The following is an 18,809-nucleotide window of genomic DNA, read 5'->3' as shown; positions in this document are numbered from 1 at the left end:
CAAGCAAAGCAAATGTGACAGCAGCTTCTGGGGAAAGATCCGTGAAATCCACAAGAATGTCCCCCTGAGAGAACCGTTCCATTTTAACAGCCACTCGTTACCTGTTCGACACTACACGTCAGCCAGTGTCACGGATTTAGATTGGCTGTTACAGTATGAGTGAACTGTCCATATTAACTGTATAGCATAGCTGCAAGAGGTGGCTTGGGCGCTGTGATCGAGTCTTAACAACGGTTTGAGTTTGAGTCCCTGCATAACTTCAGTTTATTCTTATTTCTTTGTCCTCATCTACCGGCTGCAACCCAAACATGAATTTTTTTCTTCTTCTTTAATCTCTACACACTCTCATCTCTTAAAATTCTCACCTCCAAAATATCGACTTCACCGCCAATACAGTACAATACAGTATTTCCTGGGCAGGCATAGCTTGTTTCAACAGCATCCAGGCTAGGCTGCCCCAGAAATATCGACCTTCTGGACGCCAACGCCACACGCTAGAGAGGCAGGCCCCTACCCCGTACCTTAGCAACGTCCCTTCTGAGGCGCAGACGGACTGTTGTTACTGTACCGTATCTGGTAACGGTAGAGACAGGACACTCCTATTTCAGTGCCGACCCTTCTTGTTGGGTGCATTATCCACGTTCCAGATCACCGGGCGAACGTGCTACACAACATAACCCAAGAAGCAGACGTTACAACAACTTTTTACCACACAATATCTATACCCCGACGGCGAATGTCCTGGTGTTGTTCTCATATTCTTGAGACACCGCCAACTGTTCCTACGCTCCGTCGCTAAAACCATACGACCCAACACAACCCAACCAACCCCAAATTCATATTCAGCATGTCTGCCGCTACAAAGAAGCCCCCGGCGGGTGGTGTTGGTCGAGTATCTCAAACCGATTCTTCTTCCTCAGCAAGCCCTTCTCCTTCACCGCGTCCTGGCTCCCGATCAACTACTCCTACTAGCAACGGCCATTCCCGAACTCGATCGCTACGAACCAACGCACCTGTGTCTGCTCGTGCCGCTATTGCCCGGAGAGATACTCTCAGTGCCTCTGATTCAGATGCGCGAGCCGAAGCTGCTGCTGCCGTAGAGGACCTTCAGAAGCGTTTAGAAAATGAAGAGAAGTCTTCGCTTCAATACAAGCGCCAGGCGGAGGTTCTCCAGTCCAAGCTTGACGAGGCGGTCAAGGAGTCGGCCAAGTTGGAGGAGAAGGCACACGAATATGAAGAACAGATCGAAACTCTGAGTAATGAGAAAAGAGAGGTGACTCGTCAGATGCGTGAGATGGAATCCATTTATGAGTCGGAACGCAGCTCTATTCTTAAGGAGAAAGAGGAGATGGCAAACCGAGAGGAGGAGATGCAGGCCATGATCCAGCGACTCAAGGAAAGTCTAGCCCAACGAAACAACATTGTTGAGGACCCTCGTCCTACCAGACAGCGTGAGTGCATTTATTACTCCCATCTACCCATCATTTCCCCCGCTCACAATTGTTTAGACTCTGGTAATTCATCACCATCCCTTGAGAATGGCAGCTTCGCGCCCCCCTCCTCCATACAGCGTAGCGACTCCCGAAATAGCTCGAAACTTATCCTTCAGAAAGACAAGCTTATCGAATCGCTACGACTGGAACTCGCCGAGGCTCAGATCAAGTTAGTGGAGACGGAGAACCAGGGTGGCGGCCGACTACATGAGGTCGAGCGACTCCTCATGGAAGCTCGCATGGCCAACGCTCGACTTATGGAGGACAACGAGAGCTATCAGCTTCTTCTACAGGAGCGCACCCTCAAGGGAGACTTTGGACAGAACGACTTCAGTTATATGGGCAGCAACTCTAACCAGGACGCCCTGGCTGCCTTGGAAGGTAAGGCAGGAGGTTCTAGTCTTGCTGACGAGTTGTCCGAAGCAACTGAGGGCGAGTCTGTCTCCGATGGCGACCGCCGTCTCGAATCCGAAGTCAGGTCTATGAAGGAGCAGAACAAGGCGCTCACACTATATATTAACAAGATTATTGAGCGTCTTCTTCAGCACCAGGACTTTGAGTCGATCCTTGACACGTCCGGCGATTTGAAAAGTCTCCCAGATACCAATAAGGAACTTCCGCCTGCCCCCGTCGACAAGCAGCAGCCGCAGCAACAGCAGCAGCCATCTGGAACTATTCTCCAGCGAGCCAAGTCTATGGCCCCCGGTCCTACCAAACCAAGACCCAGGCCAATTTCTGTCATGCAGCCCTCTACCTCCTCAGACCACACCGACCCCGACAAGGCGCCTAGTATTCCCATCGGCTTATCCAGATCAACAAGCACGCGGCGGAGTCCACGGCCACACTCAGACCAATTTACCGGGGCTGCCAGCCTGGTCAGCCAGATGTATCGGGGGCCAGACGGCCCCGTCTCTCCACCACTTGGGACTCCACGGCATTCCCAAACCTTCTTCTCGCCCCCCAACAACTCGGGTAACCCTAACGCGGCCGCCCGGGTGCCTTCCGGAGCATCGGTGGCCACCAGCGGCAACTTTCCTGGGATGCGGAGTGAGACGTCAAGCTTGAGCGGAGAGTCTGGTGAATTGTCCATGTCGACACCGCCGTCGCAGTCGCCACCCCGAGCCCATTCTGATAGGCACACAACGTCGTTCGCGGGAGGCAAGCCACGGCCACTTCGACTGGTCCAGGAGAACCCTGATGCCGTCAAGGAGAACAAGAGAGCCAGTTGGTACTCGCCATTCACCTGGGGCGCCAAGAAGGAAGAGCAGCAGGTGCCTTCAGGCAACCCCATTCCCGAGTAGTGTGGGAAAGGGCTGTAGGAAGGACCTGAGCTTCAAGAGATTATGCCGTGCAATGGTGCATTGTTAATGGGACGCAATGGTTGGATATATACGTTCATGGAGCATCCATAGGGACTGATGACTGGTCATGTACGGTTCACGTCATTAGATATAGCGGCGTTTGGTTCATGGATTATCGTTGGCTTTATCGATGCCGTCTCGCAAGCAATGGGTGGTTTTTTGGGGATTGTCCTGGTTATCCTTGGGATAAGTTATGGGCAGTGCCAGGCTATTACGGGTGCACATGACTGTTGACGACGAATTGTGAATGGAGGCATGATGTTTTCTAGATATAGACTTATGAAAAGCACTCGTTTAGCGAGTTTGCAATCATGACATATTTGATGATTTGACTTGTTAGTTTGTGTAGTATGGTGAAGTTTATCAGTTCCGGGAGAGCATCGACTGTGGCTTGCTCTACGAATGTAATTTAGTGCTTTGCCTTGAACGAAACGTGTAATAAGTCGCGGCGCAGTCTGACTCTTTGGCATGACCGTTACTGTACAGGTTGCACAATCTCATCAAACCGTTTTCCCCCATCTGACCAACCGTTGCTGGCCTCAAATGCAATGTGAGTCTACTGATTCAGATTAGGCAGCTCCCAGTCAATTGATCAGTTTACGAACAGATGTCACCGTTCAAATCAAGGAGTATGACGTCTATACCAGACCCTACATGCAGCATGTGCAAAATCAATAGGACTCTGCGATGCTGCTTAGCCGAGGAACCAAACCAATGAGTCTATATGTACAATAAATCACTCAGACATAATAATGTGTAAAGCAATTATTCGTAAGCGCGCGCATAGATCAAGACATGCCAACACAGCACACATATCTCAAAAGGTAAGTGGTCTGTGGCACGAGGAACATCCCGTTGACAGCTCAGACGGCACGACGCGGGATGATCATCTGCGCAGGAACCCGAGGCGGCGATAGGCCGGATCATGACATGTCAGCCTCGGAAGGGTGAGGTAGCAAGACAAAGAAACCCAGGAAATGGCGCGTGGGTTTTGAAGATCAGATAGGTTGGTAAAGGATGAGGTGTACAGTTAGGTACATGGTGATTTGGGGGGGACACGATCAGGACTGTGACTGTGGGTATGATGATGATCTACTGGTTGGTATTGGTGGTGATTGAGTTTGTTGTTGCTGTCATAGCAGGGGTTCAGAATTTGGCAGCTGACTCTGACTCTGACTCTGACTCTATTATCAGAACCATCTTCGTTGAAGGATTCAAAGGACCAGGGCAGTTCAAGTGGCTGAGCTTTCAGGATCGGTGATTGAGTAAATACAGCTCGGTTAGGGCTGACGAATCGAGATTCTGGTGTTCTCGTTGTTGCATCTCGAAACTTGTCTTGTTCACCTGCATGAACATTTGATGTTACACAACCCAAGAATGGGGGACTATATGGCAGGTCAAAGGTCAGTCACCCGCTCGGCCTTGGCCGTATCGATCTTGTCCTCCGTAATTGAGCCTGATCTCACAGAGACATTTATTGAAATTGTGGCTTGGGTCTTACTTGAATCTCTCACTCTGTCGCCGTCTGTGCCTTTGAACATGTGCCACACTCTAAACCTGTGGTGGAGACAGATACTCGTGTCAAACTGTGAGAGGCTGAAGAGGACATGAGAGTAGCTTCGATCTAGACGAAGCTGAGTGCTTGCTTTGGTCGGACACTGCCGTTCCTGTTGCATTAAGCAGGGAGCCGATGTACCCCAGAGTTCAAGGCTTTGCATCAGGCATCTGTCGTGAACGGAAGCCGAATCTAGGACCCGACATATTTCGAGTTACAGGCCTCGGAAGGACGAGCGGACGCTGATACCCCTCCGTTATTGAGTATGCATAGGACGAGGGGAAAGCCTGCATCATGCGAATGGTGTTCAAACGATGCCCATACATGTTTCCGTCTGGTCCGAGACCGTGGGTCATCAAATCGATTCAGGGTAGCTGCTGGGGTTTTAACTTGAAGCGCAAGTACAACGCTTGGAGCAGAGAGCGAAACCTGGGGCGGGATTGACAGTGCAGAAACAAGGCCTCGCTTGCTGTGCATAGTCATGCGACTCTGTCGCTTCTTTCGATTTGTCTATTTCTATTTCGTGCCAAACTCGGCCGCTGAAATATGGCAGCTCAGCAGCCGAGACAGCATTGTTGTCAGGAAATCCCAGTAACCAGGACTAATAGCGATGAACCTTGTGACGATATGTAACAGCGTTGACAATGATCAGCATAACAAGCCTGCCTGCATATTCGTCTTTCTGGGGGAGTCGGTATCGAACCAGCCCCAGGTATACGCATACGCAACATGATAACGGTGTTTAATTCCGTATCTCCGCCTAAGTGCTGTAAAAGCTGAGCAACAAATCAAGTCAATCAACCAGGATCTTTCCCGTTCACAACTCCAACGTCTCACATGTGCCCGGACTGTCCTTTCCGGTCCCCGGCCACCGAGATAGGAAAGCATTGTCAACAGAATGTGCGGTCAAAGGGAGTCACGAGTTTTCTTCTTCGTTTTTTTTCTTTCTGACAGCGACGCGAATACCGAAAGGATACATACGATTATGGTATGTAAGAGTCGGTGAGATGTCGTAGTGTCAGTGTACCATAATCTAGGGCTAGTGCCGTGTGGTTCCTGGGACTTTGAGCAAACAAAGTGCCCAGACTAATTGTTGATGGAGTGGTTTCCGGGACTGTGATGTTGTTTCCGGCTGGCCTGTCTGCTTGCCAAACGGGGCATTTTCTTGCTAGTGAAATGCCCTGGTCAGAACGGTCTGTCAGGGGAGTAGGGGCAGAGGAGGAAGAGGGAGGACCGGCTATTGGGGGCCTGTCTGCCCGATGCCTGCAGAGTGTTCCTCTTCCTATTCCTACTCCTACCACGGAAGCCACAAGTTCCATGACGTGCAGCCTGTAAATTGTGACTGTCAGATTCGTAATTCTGCGTTGCGAATGAATGTTAAAAGAGGATGTTGAAGCAGGTTTTCAATGTCCACATTATGTGTGATGAGTATCGACTGCTGAGCCGCAGAGCACAAGTAGACCTTGAGCCACTAGGAGCCGTTGTCAACGTGGCTGCGAGTATCTTTTTACAGTGGGCTGTAGGCTCGGTCAATAACAAGATAGCCCTCACTACGGAGTAGGAAGACTGCATTGTATATGTGCCTCCTAATAATTTACTCAGTCTTATGGTGGAGGGGCAGGGCTGTGTGTATTCAAGTCGATTACAGATCGAATTTCTTCCCTTCTGACCGTCTTTGCGAGGCCCATCAGGGCTCTTTTCTCAGTCGTCTTGATACGCAGCGGGGACTGGTTCGTGAGCTTCTTTGCTCCCCACCAACATTGATTCGTCTGTAATAGTATAGTGTGACCTTTGTCTTGAAAGATCCGAGACTTTGGACTTGGCATTGCCGACAGAGATTGAAAAGAGGGGCATTAAAAGAAAAAAAGGCTTATTTTCATCCATTTTTGTCTCTTCTCATCCGGCGCAACAAACCTGATGAATTGTGGTGATAATGGAGGATTGTAGCTACATTGAGTTAGCTATTCGTCTAGCTTAACAAAGAAGCGAAATGGAAGTCGAACCCAAGTGCTTGATCTGAGCCCAGATGATTCTGTGTGTGGGAGCAATCAGGTACCGGCTACAGGGGTATCATCCGCCAAACGCCAAACCAGGGCCTCTCCGCTCCGCCCACGATTGGATCCTTGATGTCGCGCCCGGTGCCAGGAACCGGTTGCAGGGGGAGTTGCGAGTACGAATTTCATTGTGAATGGCTCAAGTCTGAAGGTTGAGTGAGTGAAGGAGCAGATACTGTTGGTTAGGTCTCAATCGATCATGTACTGACAAAAGGATTCATTCACATATAGCGCGATACGACACCGACCACAAACGTACTGTTAGTCCTTTCAATTATAAACTGCTTTCGTCATTCATTTTCCGTTGGATGTTTCTCAACATAACATCGCTCGATGCCCAGACCTGGCTTGGGCCTGGGCTTGGTGCTTGCTTGTTCGGCTTACCAGGTATACTATCCGAAACTTCCAGTACTGACAGTATTGTACGAATCTCGCTCGCCTTGCTTGCATGCTGCTACATATTCATAGTCACATGGACAATTGTCTCGTCCTTGATTGATGTCTATGTCTTTCGGTACGTACTCAGCTTGGAGCACATTGAGGCAGTGGGATGACCCAACGATTGTATCTTGATGGACAGATGCTGTAGACATGTAGGCAGTCAATGTTTATTTTCCAATTAAAACGTATAACAAAGTTCAACCTGTTGTGTATGGTTGTATCCGTCACTTACAGTTGACCAGCAACCCAGCCTACACCCACTTTGCCGTCAATCAGTGAGGAGAAGCATCCATTTGTAGTCAAGGATTCATTGATAGACTGTAGAGCATTACGACATTGTTTTGGTGGTGTCAACTCTAACATACCCTCGTGGCTGTTATGTTTGCTTCTTGTCAATATTTATTTTGCTTCTTAATGCCCAACTTCAGCCTCTGAATCGATAACCAATAAACCAATAAATGTGCCAATATTGACACCCACGCTACCCTCGACTTATCCAGCTCAACAAGAAAGAAGTCTGGTCTCACATCAAACAGAGCAGGGCTTTACCTAGCAGCCTCCATACCTACTCTAGGTACCAGGTCAAAGTCGACCCGACAGATTGTGTCATGCTTCTACGCTAAGTTAAACCGACCAATCCAATTGAGTTACCCCAGCCCAAAACCGCCCCTACTTGATTCCTTTTTCAGGTTCCTTTTCCAGGTCCGGGCCCATCTCAACCCATGTCATTCTGATTTTTTGGGGGGCGTATCTCTCTTCCGGACGTCGCAGTCAGTCAACGAGTGAGTGAGAAAAAGACAGAGAAAAAAAAAGAGAGAAAGAGGGGGGGAAATATTTTCATATATGTACAAGCTGCATTAGATTGATTCATTTTCTTTCCATTCCCGGGCATCAAGCATAAGTACCTGCGTACTACATATGGACAGCACCTATCTAGATACAAGTCCAAGAACCAGACCATCACTCAACGGGCAACGGATATAGATACGGTCGGGTACAACATCAGCGTCACTTTTTTCTGCCTTTTCCCACTAAGTTGCCTACAGTTACAGCACAATCGCAACAACGCTATCCACCCGTCACTGGCTTGGCCTTCCATACACCCACCGTCACTCCCACCAACCATCATTGCTACCTCTACCTCCGTAACTCACTTTAGGTATTCCCATACCTCCATACCATCACTCACTCTTGACCTCAACACCACTTTTTTTATTTCTTTTTTTAAACGACAACAACAACCGATCTGCTGCATCTCGTCATCGCACCGTTTTCACTCTTTCCAGTCCAGTCCAGTTCAGCCTAACCCACCGTAACGTACCGTGCCATTCGATTATTTCGCTTCCGATTGCTTGACAGTCACCCTACATCGACGTGACATCCTTTCTAGCCATATCCCGTCTGTCATTCTCAACAGACAGGTGCAAGTAGCCGTCCAGAATAGGTTGGTTAGCTTCGCGAGCTCTCCCTATTGTCTCGAGGCCTTCGGTTTCGGCCACACACCCATTCTGTTTCAATGACGAGCCAACCACAATGATTCATATTGAAATCTGCTCTGCAATTCATTGTCCCTGCTAAGGCCCGTCCCGGTGGTATGCTCGCTCGGCATTCACTCCACCACTACCACAGGCCATCGTCATCATGGACAAGTCATCTGCCGTCACAGACGGCCCCTCCGGCGTCGGCCGTGCTGCCCATAACATGGCTGACAGGCGGCGTTCCAACACACCCGACCCTTCTGCAACGTCCTCAAGCGCATCGAAGCAGTCTTCCGCCAACAATTCCATAGGCCCGTCGCCCTTGGCCTCGAGAGATTCTTCCCCCACGCGGCGTCCTCGAAGAACCGTTTCGGCAAACCGGTTGACTGGTAATCGATCTCGAAAAAACAGCCAGACCGATAACAGCCCTTCGCGCCAGAAACGACCCAACCCATCAGCTGCCACACCATTACGCTCACTGTCTTCGACAGCCACACCCACACTCCTGCTTTCCCAGGAACAACAACAGCAACAAATCCAAGCTCCGACACCTCTCAAGCCAAGCTTCAACACAGACCTCAAGGATAGCCCGCGATGGCCTATATCGCCCCGTTTGCGATCACCACCTCCCCAGTTTAGTACCAGGCCACCAGTGCCTGCTCGTCACAGCGACCAGGAGCTCCCTTCCATCAGCGTGCATCGACCTACGCCGTCACCGCAGCCGCCCATGGAGAACCAGACAGCATCAGAGAGTGAAATGGAGGAAGCGTATCCCTCTGGCATGCGCACTCCTGCCAGAGGGCCGTTGGAGACTGTCCAAGAGGTCAGCTTGCCAAACTCGCCCAATCCTCCCAGTGGTAGTGCTTTGGTAGAAAAGTTGAAAGAGAAGCTATCAAACCCGGAGAATTATTCCGATACCGCACTTGTTGATGGAAGGACTTTGCGGGCCAGGACCAGCTTAATAGGCCAGGAAAGTGGGAGCGATAACAACAAGAATGAGGCGCGAAGACCAACATCTGTCCCTCCACCCATGATTACTCGACAATCTAGTGCTTTGTCGAATAAGCAAATGAAGTCTAAGCAGGATGGTTCTATACAGACCATGACAGTAGAGACCGAGACTGTCCCAAGCGTACCACAGGTTGCGCTCACTACCACCCAGAAGGCTGAAGCATCTACTGGAACCCTCAAGACCAAACAGAGTACCGAGACAATCAAGCCCAAGAAGGATAAGAAAAAGACCTCACGTAAACAGCCTGCTGTTAACGCAGGGAATGGTAAGTTAGAAAAATTGTGGCTTACTGAATACGCCTGCTAACATTCTCCAGCATCTTCCAAGGCTGATGTCTTCGAGGCAACTATCGCAAGTGCTGTTGACGAAGCTAATACATCGGATTCTGAAGAGACCTTTGTTTATGATTCCAACCCTCCTGACAACAACGATCGAGCTGGACGACGCTTCCATTCGCGAACTCCTAGCGCCACATCGATGGCTAGCCAGGCTGATCGCCAAAACTTGCGATCCATATACGGTATCATGGAGAACGGCGGTCCTTCACATGGGCCTAAGAAGACGATGAAATTCGTCAACACCTTCAACCCGAACGGAAATGAAACCTTGACAGTCGAGACTGAGGACGGTAAGGGTTCTAACCGTAGTGGTGGCAGTGGCTCGACACGAGGTACTGCAAGACACCATCATCATATTGGTCGCTGGGGTCGGCAGCCTGGCAACGGCCACGCCTCGCTCTTTGATAACGAATCCCCATTCCCAAATGCCGCAAGATCGAAGCTTGCCAGCAACAACTCACGCCATTCTTCAGGACCACCAAGTCCCCGTCAAGCTCACTCCAACCGCAACTTCGGTCATAAACGCTCCGCTATGCAGATGTCGTCTAGTTACGATATGGATGACACAACAGGTGCCGACGATGAGCGTACACCTCTTATCGGCTCGGTCCGCTCGGGTCGTTCAGGCCGAAATCGCCGTGGACCACACAACCTCCGACAAGCTGAATCACAGACATTCGCAAGGCGGTCGTCATACCTGAATCGGTTCGCAGCATGCTTGGTCCTCACCATGATGTTCATGCTTGTGATCACCGGCGCCATCGGCTTCATGTTTGCGACTTCACAGCCAATGACGGGCATCGAAATCATTGCCATACACAACGTGGTGACCAGTGACCAAGTCTTGATGTTCGATTTGACTGTCAAAGCACACAACCCAAACATCGTTGTCGTTACGATTGACCACGCGAACTTGGAGGTATTTGCGAAATCGGATTATACAGGGACCGATTCAGATTGGTGGGCTCGGCCGTTCCCTCATGGCCCAGATGATATTCGAATAAACGATGACCCGGAGAACGATCCTCCATTAGAAGATCCCGATCCCGATGATGACCTCCGGCCCAACGTTCTTCTGGGTCGTATTTTCGAATTCGATAGTCCACTGACGTTTGAGGGGTCACTGTTTCATCAGGGAACGTCTTCCTCGACTGGGCAGATGCAATTACAATATCCCCTCAACAGCACAGTAGGGGGAGCAAGACGATGGGAACGAATTTATCAGAACGAGTTTGATTTGATCGTTAAGGGCGTGGTCAAGTATACTCTTCCCATGAGCGCCCGCATTCGCAGCGCCACGGTATCTGGGAGGAAGGCAGTCAGCCCAAACTCTTCGAACGATCCATCGAACAGCACCAATGTTGATTTTTCAGCTTAGACAAGGAACTGCCTCAAGATAGGCAGAAGTCCTTCTCGCCTTTCTTTTGTCATCTGTCCGATTGTCTTATGTATTTTGAGCGCGCATAGCATGACGCATTAGGGAGCAGCAGGCGTTGGATGTAAATCTCCATTCGCATTATGGTTGACCATCATAAGGAAATGGAGCTGCAAGATTTTGTGTTTGGCTTATTGGTTTTAGACAGGTTTAACACCCATGCTCCTGTCAGGTGTTTCTTGGGTTATTTTTTCACCCCGACCTGATTATTCTCGCACATCTTGTACCTCGGTACATGCCTGCTTGTTAAGAGGGTTCGGAGCAAGGTTAGGGATGGAGTTATTGCTTTCATTTTGTTTCTCAAAACCTATAGAAGGAAAAGCGGCAACTATTCGTTGTAATTGTAACGGCTTATGACAACCCCCAAGAAGAAAAAGAGCAAGTCAGATCAGATCGACTTGAAGAGGAATATGTAGTTGGGAGCATATCAAACACTCCGATAGTTAGGGCGGGTAGAAGAGAGGTACATTTATGTTGAACCATAGTTTCAACACAAAATCTATTATTGTCGTAAAGAGATTGACCTGTGAGATATAACTAGGAATGTGCTGCCTTCTGTGAGAAAGTTGAATGTTATTTTAGGTGCTTATACTCTAACACGGCGGTTTGAGATTATGGTTCTATAGTCTGTCAGCAGATTTGCTGCCAGGCGGAAAGTGGCGGGTGTGGAGCCTCAAGCTTTTGGTCCGCTTTATGTTTTGCTCGTAGTTAGCTCTGGAGTTCCATGACTGCCTGGCGTCTTTTCATAGAGCTTCGTGCACTCTTAATCTTTCTTTTATTTTGTTTCGACGTGACTCTCAAAGCCCGATACTGACTTCGTCCCTCACTCTGTAGCTGAAAGTCATAGTGCGATAAAGTCCACGTCGCAACCTCATTTATTCTCACGAAGATAATAGCGATACCTTAGCAGCTAGCTACAACTTCTTTTTCCTTCAAGACAAATCTTTCTTTTACGCATACACAGGAATTGACACGACGAGATCATCCACTCACTTCAACAACACGATATAGAGCGCATACCAGCTCGCCGTCAACATGTCCGGGCGACGCGACTTCCTCAACCAGGCAGCGCCCGAGAACTACGTCGCTGGTCTCGGTCGTGGCGCGACAGGTTTCACGACAAGATCCGATCTTGGTCCCGCTAGAGACGGACCCAGTGAGGATCAGATTAAGGAGGCGCTCGCGAAACGAGCTGCTCAGCTCGGTCTCGCGCCAGACAAGAAGGGCAAGGAAAAGGAGGAGGATGAAGAAAAAGATGAAGAGCGATACCAAGATCCCGATAACGAAGTCGGACTTTTTGCCGGCGGTGTCTACGACAAGGACGATGAGGAAGCCGACAAGATTTGGGAATGGGTGGATGAGAGAATGGACCGAAGAAAAAAGCAGCGAGAAGCACGAGAACAGGCCGAGAAGGACGAATACGAACGAAACAACCCCAAGATTCAACAGCAGTTTTCCGACTTGAAGCGAGCGCTCGCTACTGTTACGGACGACGAATGGGCAAACTTACCTGAAGTCGGAGATCTGACAGGAAAGAACCGACGTACCAAGAAGGCAATGCGGGAGAGAGCGTATGCTGTTCCTGACAGCGCTCTTGCGGCAGCGCGCGATGCGGGTCAGATGGGAACAACTGTTGTGGATGACGATATGGCACCGAGTGCCGGCGGCGATGCAGCGGACGGCACAATGACCAACTTTGCCAAGATTGGAGCGGCTCGCGACAAAGTGCTCAAGTCCAGGCTGGAACAGGCCGGCAGCGACTCAGTTGCTCCAGGCACCTCAACCAGTATTGATCCACAAGGCTATTTGACGAGCCTCAACAAAGCAGCTACGGGTAATCCAGCAGACAGCGTCGGAGATGTCAACCGTGTGCGCCAACTCTTGCAGTCGGTTGTCAAGACAAACCCTTCAAATGCTCTGGGTTGGATCGCAGCGGCACGACTGGAGGAGTTGGCAGGCAAGAGTGTGACAGCACGAAAGACTATTGAAAAGGGTTGTGCGCAGTGTCCAAAAAGCGAAGATGCGTGGCTGGAGAACATTCGACTCAACGAAGACGTACCCGCCAATGCCAAGATCGTCGCGCGAAGAGCCATTGAGGCCAACAACACCTCGGTCAGACTATGGGTAGAGGCCATGAAGCTAGAGCTGATCCCAAGCAACAAGAAGCGAGTTATTCGACAGGCACTTGATCACATTCCGGAGTCAGAAGCCTTGTGGAAGGAGGCTGTGAGTCTGGAGGAGAACGTCGATGATGCGAGACTTCTTTTGGCCAAGGCTACAGAGCTTATTCCTCTTTCTATCGATTTATGGCTGGCATTGGCACGCCTAGAGACACCTGAGAACGCCCAAAAGGTTCTCAACAGGGCACGAAAGGCTTGCCCTACTTCTCACGATATTTGGATCGCAGCCGCACGTCTACAGGAGCAGCTTGGACAAGGAAGCAAGGTCAACGTTATGAAGCGTGCTGTCCAGGTTCTGGCTAAGGAATCTGCCATGCCCAAGCGTGAAGAATGGATCACCGAAGCTGAACGATGCGAAGATGAAGGCGCTGTCATCACTTGCCAGAACATCATCCGCGAAACTCTGGGTTGGAGCTTGGACGAGGACGACGATCGCAAGGATATTTGGATGGAGGACGCGAAATCCAGTATCAACCGAGGCAAATACGAGACAGCAAGGGCTATTTATGCCTACGCCCTGCGGGTCTTCGTCAACAGCAGGACGATGTGGATGGCAGCAGCAGACCTGGAGAGGAACCACGGTAACCGAGAATCGCTCTGGCAGGTATTGGAGAAGGCGGTCGAGGCATGCCCCAAGAGTGAAGATCTGTGGATGATGCTGGCCAAGGAGAAGTGGCGGGCTGGAGAGCTGGATGCTGCTCGTCTCGTTCTCAAGCGAGCCTTTAACCAGAACCCCAATAACGAAGACATCTGGCTTTCTGCTGTCAAGCTGGAGTCAGAGAGTGGCAACGAAGAGCAGGCGCGCAAGCTTCTGGAGATTGCCCGTGAACAGGCCCCCACAGATCGTGTATGGATGAAGAGTGTTGTATTCGAGCGAGCACTGGGCAATGCCGAGGCAGCGCTTGACCTTGTCCTGCAGGCACTTCAATTGTTTCCTGCAACGCCAAAACTCTGGATGCTCAAAGGTCAGATCTACCAGGATATGGGCAAGATTGGCCCGGCAAGAGAGGCCTACGGCACCGGTGTCAAGGCTGTACCCAAGTCCGTACCCTTGTGGCTTCTATATACCAGGCTGGAGGAGGAAGCCGGTGCCACCGTCAAGGCACGATCTGTGCTTGACCGTGCTCGACTGGCAGTGCCAAATGATGCGCTATTGTGGCGTGAGTCAGTGCGACTTGAACGACGAGCAGGCAACATGGTCCAGGCCAAGGCGATGATGGCTAGAGCGCAACGAGAAGTTCCCAAGAATGGTCTCCTCTGGGCAGAACAGGTTTGGTATTTGGAAGCACGCACACAGCGCAAAGCTCGCATTCTCGAGGCTATCAAGGCGGTGGACGGTAGTCCTGACATCTTCGTTGTCGCGGCGCGCATTTTCTGGGGTGAACGTAAGAAGGAACAGGCGCAGAAGTGGTTCGAGAAGGCTATCGTGCTGGATAACGACAATGGAGACTCATGGGCTTGGTACTACAAGTTCCTGCTCCAGTACGGCACGGAGGAGACGAAAGCTGATGTCGTGACCAAGTGCGTTCTCAATGAGCCTCGACATGGCGACGTGTGGCCAGCAGTCGCCAAGAAGCCTGCGAATGCTGGGAAGAGCTGTGAAGAGATTCTGAAGTTGGTTGTCGAAGAGTTGGATCAATAGGATTGCCAAGATTAGCAGCAATTGGTGGTATTCAGAACATGTATTGTTAAACGGACCGGAGTTTGGGTGCTTGGCTATATGAAACTAATGAGCTTTAGACGGTATTTAAGACGATGGAGGCTTAGCTGGCAAACATCATCAATTATTATATCCTAGTTTTTATAACAAGAACATCACTGTAGAGAGACTCGGTTTGATTTTTTGTTGACCATGATTTCCATTGCTCTTATACTATTGAATTACATTGTATGCAGAGAGACCTAGAGCTATCACATGGCCAGTCTCATGCTGCTGAGCCATGCATTACTATTCGCCCGCTCAATCCCAAAACGGTACCGTAGGCTCCGACCTTGATTAGATAAATAATACAGTTGCTTTGATGTGTTTTTTCTTTGTCGACAAATCGTTTATTTGCCACCGAACCAGCTTGAGACACCACCCTTGGCCTTGGCAGCTTCGGCCTCGACGCGGTTGTCAAACTTGTCGACGACTCTCATGGCCTCGGCCTTTGCATCCTTGGCGACAGCCTCGACGTTGCTCTTGAGGACACCAGCCTGACGATCGGCCGCAGCGGTCTATGATACGGGTTAGTGATCAAGTCGGAGTAGGTTATGCTTGGTAGGGAGACTTACAACCTGGTCAATCTTTTGACCGGTGGCGGCAGCAGCTCCCTTCAGCTCGCCCTCGACGTTGCCGGTGCGGCCAGGGAGGTGGCTCTTGATATCGGCAGCAGCACTGTGGGCGTCACCTGATGTGAATGTCAGTAAGATGATTAACTATTAAAATTGAGTGGTGGTTTGCGCTTACTCTCAGCCTTCTTCTCGGCAGCTCGGGGGTTGCCTCCAGCGGCGTAAAGGTAGTATCCAACACCAGTAGCGGCGGCACCACCGATGATGAGAGGCATGCGAGACTTGGACATTTTGATTGTGTTGTGTTATTGTTTTGGGGATTTGTGTTTGTGTTTGTGTTTGGTAGAGAAAGGTGTGGAAAGAGTAGAGTATGGAATGACAGTTGGAGAGATGATGGTTGGGGGTATTTATTATGACAAGCTCTTTCTGCTTCTGCGGTCGGAGCTACCTCATAGGAGGTTTACTTCCCCTAAAGCATAATTGGCCTTGTTTTATCCCGGTTGTCATCCCGTCACGCCCCTCTTGTTTGGCCAGAAATTGAATTCCATGTGCTCATGCGAACGACTTTGGTTGCAAGTACATGACGTAACAAGGCGGGGAGACGAGACCAGCAGCTTGGATCATGATGGCACTGAATGCGGATACTGCTGCTGTGGACTACTAAGGTACTAAAGGTCTATGAGAACTTGAATTGGCGAATGGCAATCACTGTAGGAGATATGTTTGTTATCATGCATGATTCTCATGTGCTATAATCACCTCGAGGTAACCAAGAGTAGGTATATGGTTTATACAATACAATGACCCAAAGCCAATAGTCTCGACAAGTAATCGAATCATATCAGACCATCTCACAATTCCTCAATGTCGTAATATGATTCAAACTGTCATAAAAAGAACTGGATCCAGATTCATCTTCTACTAGCACTAATGTACCTCGACTAACACTGGATGAGCCGCGCTGCAGCTCACGATTTGCTCCAGGGAACGCCCCCACTTAGAGAAGCCAAGTACCCGCTGAAAAGCGGCATTACATCATTGAACTCGGCCTCCATGGTTCAAGCTTGTCATCTTTATTTGATCGATGAAGATCATGAAACTTAACTTTTCTTCGATTGAGTGCGAACTAGAGTGAACTTCACTAGCAGCCGTTTACCCTTATTCGCAACATCAAAATCTACATACTAACAACTTAGCGCAATCAATCTACTATGCGGCCTCCAATGTAAAATATCCATCATTGTGATCAACAAAGCGTCCGTCAATATTTATCGCGGAATAAGCCTGCTTCAGCTGAACGCCCCCGCCATAATAGGCATCGCCCAAATCAAGTTGGAGCCCCTAACAGTAGCGCCTACCCCAAGATCAAGTTCACGACGCCAGCCCTCCAAAACATTGCCTACCTACTTTTTGGCCCTTCATTTTTTTCTATCTTCCATCCATTGATTTAACGTCCTACCTATAGTCGAGGTGACATTGTTGTTCTTGTAGTGTCGTGCCTTGTCTCTATAGCGAGCCTCTTGCTCACCCTCCCTTGCTTCAGACATCATACGTATCGTGTTTTCGCGCCATCATTGACCACCCTCATAAAGAGAACGTTCCTCCGTCACAGGGCAATCAGCCCTTGGCTATCAAAAGCCATACACAGCTACAATGCTGAGAGTCAAAAGCTCGCGCCGTCCCGCGGTACTCAAGCCTACCGATTACGACCATGAGATTGGCCTGGTCGATCACGATGCCGCTGCGACTCCAACAGGGTCAGTTACACCGGAGCCCAATGATATAGCGAGATACTCAACAACCTCAAGATTATTGGGCGTAGAAGAAGAAGGAGAAGAGAACCAAGAACGAGATCGCAATGGACAAAATGGAGAGCATCAGGATAACTCAAATAAGAAGCCCGACGATGCTCCAGCCAACGGGCATGACGACTCGCACACTGAGGACGGCAACGAGGTCCACCCATCATCAAATCAGACCGAGGGCGAACAAGGCTTGCCGCCACAAGCCAGACCGTCAATTGAGATTCAAGGTCAGTAAGAACAGACCCACCATATTACAAAGTCTCCTAACATAGAGATAGAGCCTACACCTGATGCTTTTCATGGAGACCATCCGCGGGTGAAACCGAGAAAACCTCGCGTCAAGCGCGAGACTGCTATCGATATTCTGTACGAGAACGAACGAGGAGGCTTTCTTTGTGGTATTCCTTTGTTTTCTTCACAAGCTTTGGGTGGCCTTGACCCGCCTGCTTGGAGTAAGCTGTCCCACAACCCATCATATGAACAACTGGCTAACCTTCTTGTCCATAGCTAATGGTTATCATAAAGCATCGCCAAGCAATATACACAATGCGCAAGTGCCAGACCCTTCCTGGGAATGGGCATGGCCAGAGTGGCGAATCAACCACCAGGAGGGCGTTGATGAACACGGCTGGGAATACTCATTTTACTTCTCAAAAAAGTTCTCGTGGCATAGCGGAAAGTGGTGGAACTCATTCGTAAGGAGACGTGCCTGGACCAGAAAGAGGATACGAAAGAGAGATGAGGATGTTTCGGCCGATCCACACATGCTCAACACTGGCTACTTTACAGTTCAGTCTGCGTCACACAAGTCGCGGTTATCACATGCGAGCGTGACTAGCAGCCGACTTAGCCAGTCTAGTATGAGCCAAATGACCGCTGGCGATGGAGACGAGAAACCTCCCGAGATCGATAACGTGGAGGACCTTATACACGCCCTCCGACAAGCAAGGATAGATCGCGAGAAGCTCGACGCTGTCGACAGCTATATGGAACACGCAGAGGACCTCCATAATCTCCAGCACGAGATGCATGAGATTATGTCTCTCTTCGTCTTCCAGCAATCACGTCGAATATTGCTCAGTAGATTGATGGAGATCCATGACGAAACCACGGCGCAAGTCAAGAAGACTAACACAACTGAACTTCGAGAACGGAACCAAGCTTTGAAGGATGCCATACATCACGCCGATGAAGAAGTTAGAAAGTTGGCCTACTGGAGCGATGTCAAACAAATGGCCGAGAACGGCGAGGCAAAAGAGGCCGTCAAGGGGAACAAGGGATGGGATGAAAGCTGGGAGGGCGTGGATCAGAGTGGCGGTGCCCACCCGTTACGAGACAAGGCCACGGTCAACGGTAAAAAACCGACAGCGGATACATGAGCGAAGA

The 18,809-nt window shown here is 50.0% G+C and overlaps 5 protein-coding genes across 5 annotated transcripts; 4 read left to right on the top strand and 1 right to left on the bottom strand.

The window, feature by feature from the left end:
• Positions 1-847: 847 nt before the first annotated feature.
• FSST1_006078 (uncharacterized protein) lies at positions 848-2,794 on the top strand (the record flags this gene model as incomplete). Its single annotated transcript, XM_083232413.1, has 2 exons — positions 848-1,451; positions 1,509-2,794. The coding sequence occupies 2 exons, from the start codon at positions 848-850 to the stop codon at positions 2,792-2,794; spliced, it is 1,890 nt and encodes a 629-aa protein (XP_083089508.1).
• Positions 2,795-8,545: 5,751 nt separating this feature from the next.
• On the top strand, positions 8,546-11,110 carry FSST1_006077 (vacuolar segregation subunit 7-domain-containing protein; the record flags this gene model as incomplete). The annotated part of the gene is made up of 2 exons (XM_083232412.1): positions 8,546-9,659; positions 9,711-11,110. The coding sequence occupies 2 exons, from the start codon at positions 8,546-8,548 to the stop codon at positions 11,108-11,110; spliced, it is 2,514 nt and encodes an 837-aa protein (XP_083089507.1).
• A 1,092-nt stretch (positions 11,111-12,202) lies between these two features.
• FSST1_006076 (U4/U6-U5 snRNP complex subunit PRP6) lies at positions 12,203-14,989 on the top strand (the record flags this gene model as incomplete). The annotated part of the gene is made up of 1 exon (XM_083232411.1): positions 12,203-14,989. One exon carries the CDS (start codon positions 12,203-12,205, stop codon positions 14,987-14,989), a length of 2,787 nt encoding a protein of 928 aa, XP_083089506.1.
• Positions 14,990-15,396: 407 nt separating this feature from the next.
• On the bottom strand, positions 15,397-15,908 carry FSST1_006075 (uncharacterized protein; the record flags this gene model as incomplete). The annotated part of the gene is made up of 3 exons (XM_083232410.1): positions 15,397-15,564; positions 15,622-15,737; positions 15,797-15,908. 3 exons carry the CDS (start codon positions 15,906-15,908, stop codon positions 15,397-15,399), a joined length of 396 nt encoding a protein of 131 aa, XP_083089505.1.
• Positions 15,909-17,271: 1,363 nt separating this feature from the next.
• Positions 17,272-18,802, top strand: FSST1_006074 (uncharacterized protein; the record flags this gene model as incomplete). Its single annotated transcript, XM_083232408.1, has 3 exons — positions 17,272-17,650; positions 17,696-17,875; positions 17,931-18,802. 3 exons carry the CDS (start codon positions 17,272-17,274, stop codon positions 18,800-18,802), a joined length of 1,431 nt encoding a protein of 476 aa, XP_083089504.1.
• Positions 18,803-18,809: the final 7 nt, after the last annotated feature.

This window comes from Fusarium sambucinum, chromosome I (genome assembly GCF_050947815.1).
Source record: "Fusarium sambucinum isolate potato_lamoka chromosome I, whole genome shotgun sequence".
Classification (NCBI taxonomy): domain Eukaryota; kingdom Fungi; phylum Ascomycota; class Sordariomycetes; order Hypocreales; family Nectriaceae; genus Fusarium; species Fusarium sambucinum.
The sequence above is the reverse complement of the archived record's forward strand: the minus strand, read 5'-3'. Positions and strand labels throughout refer to the sequence as shown.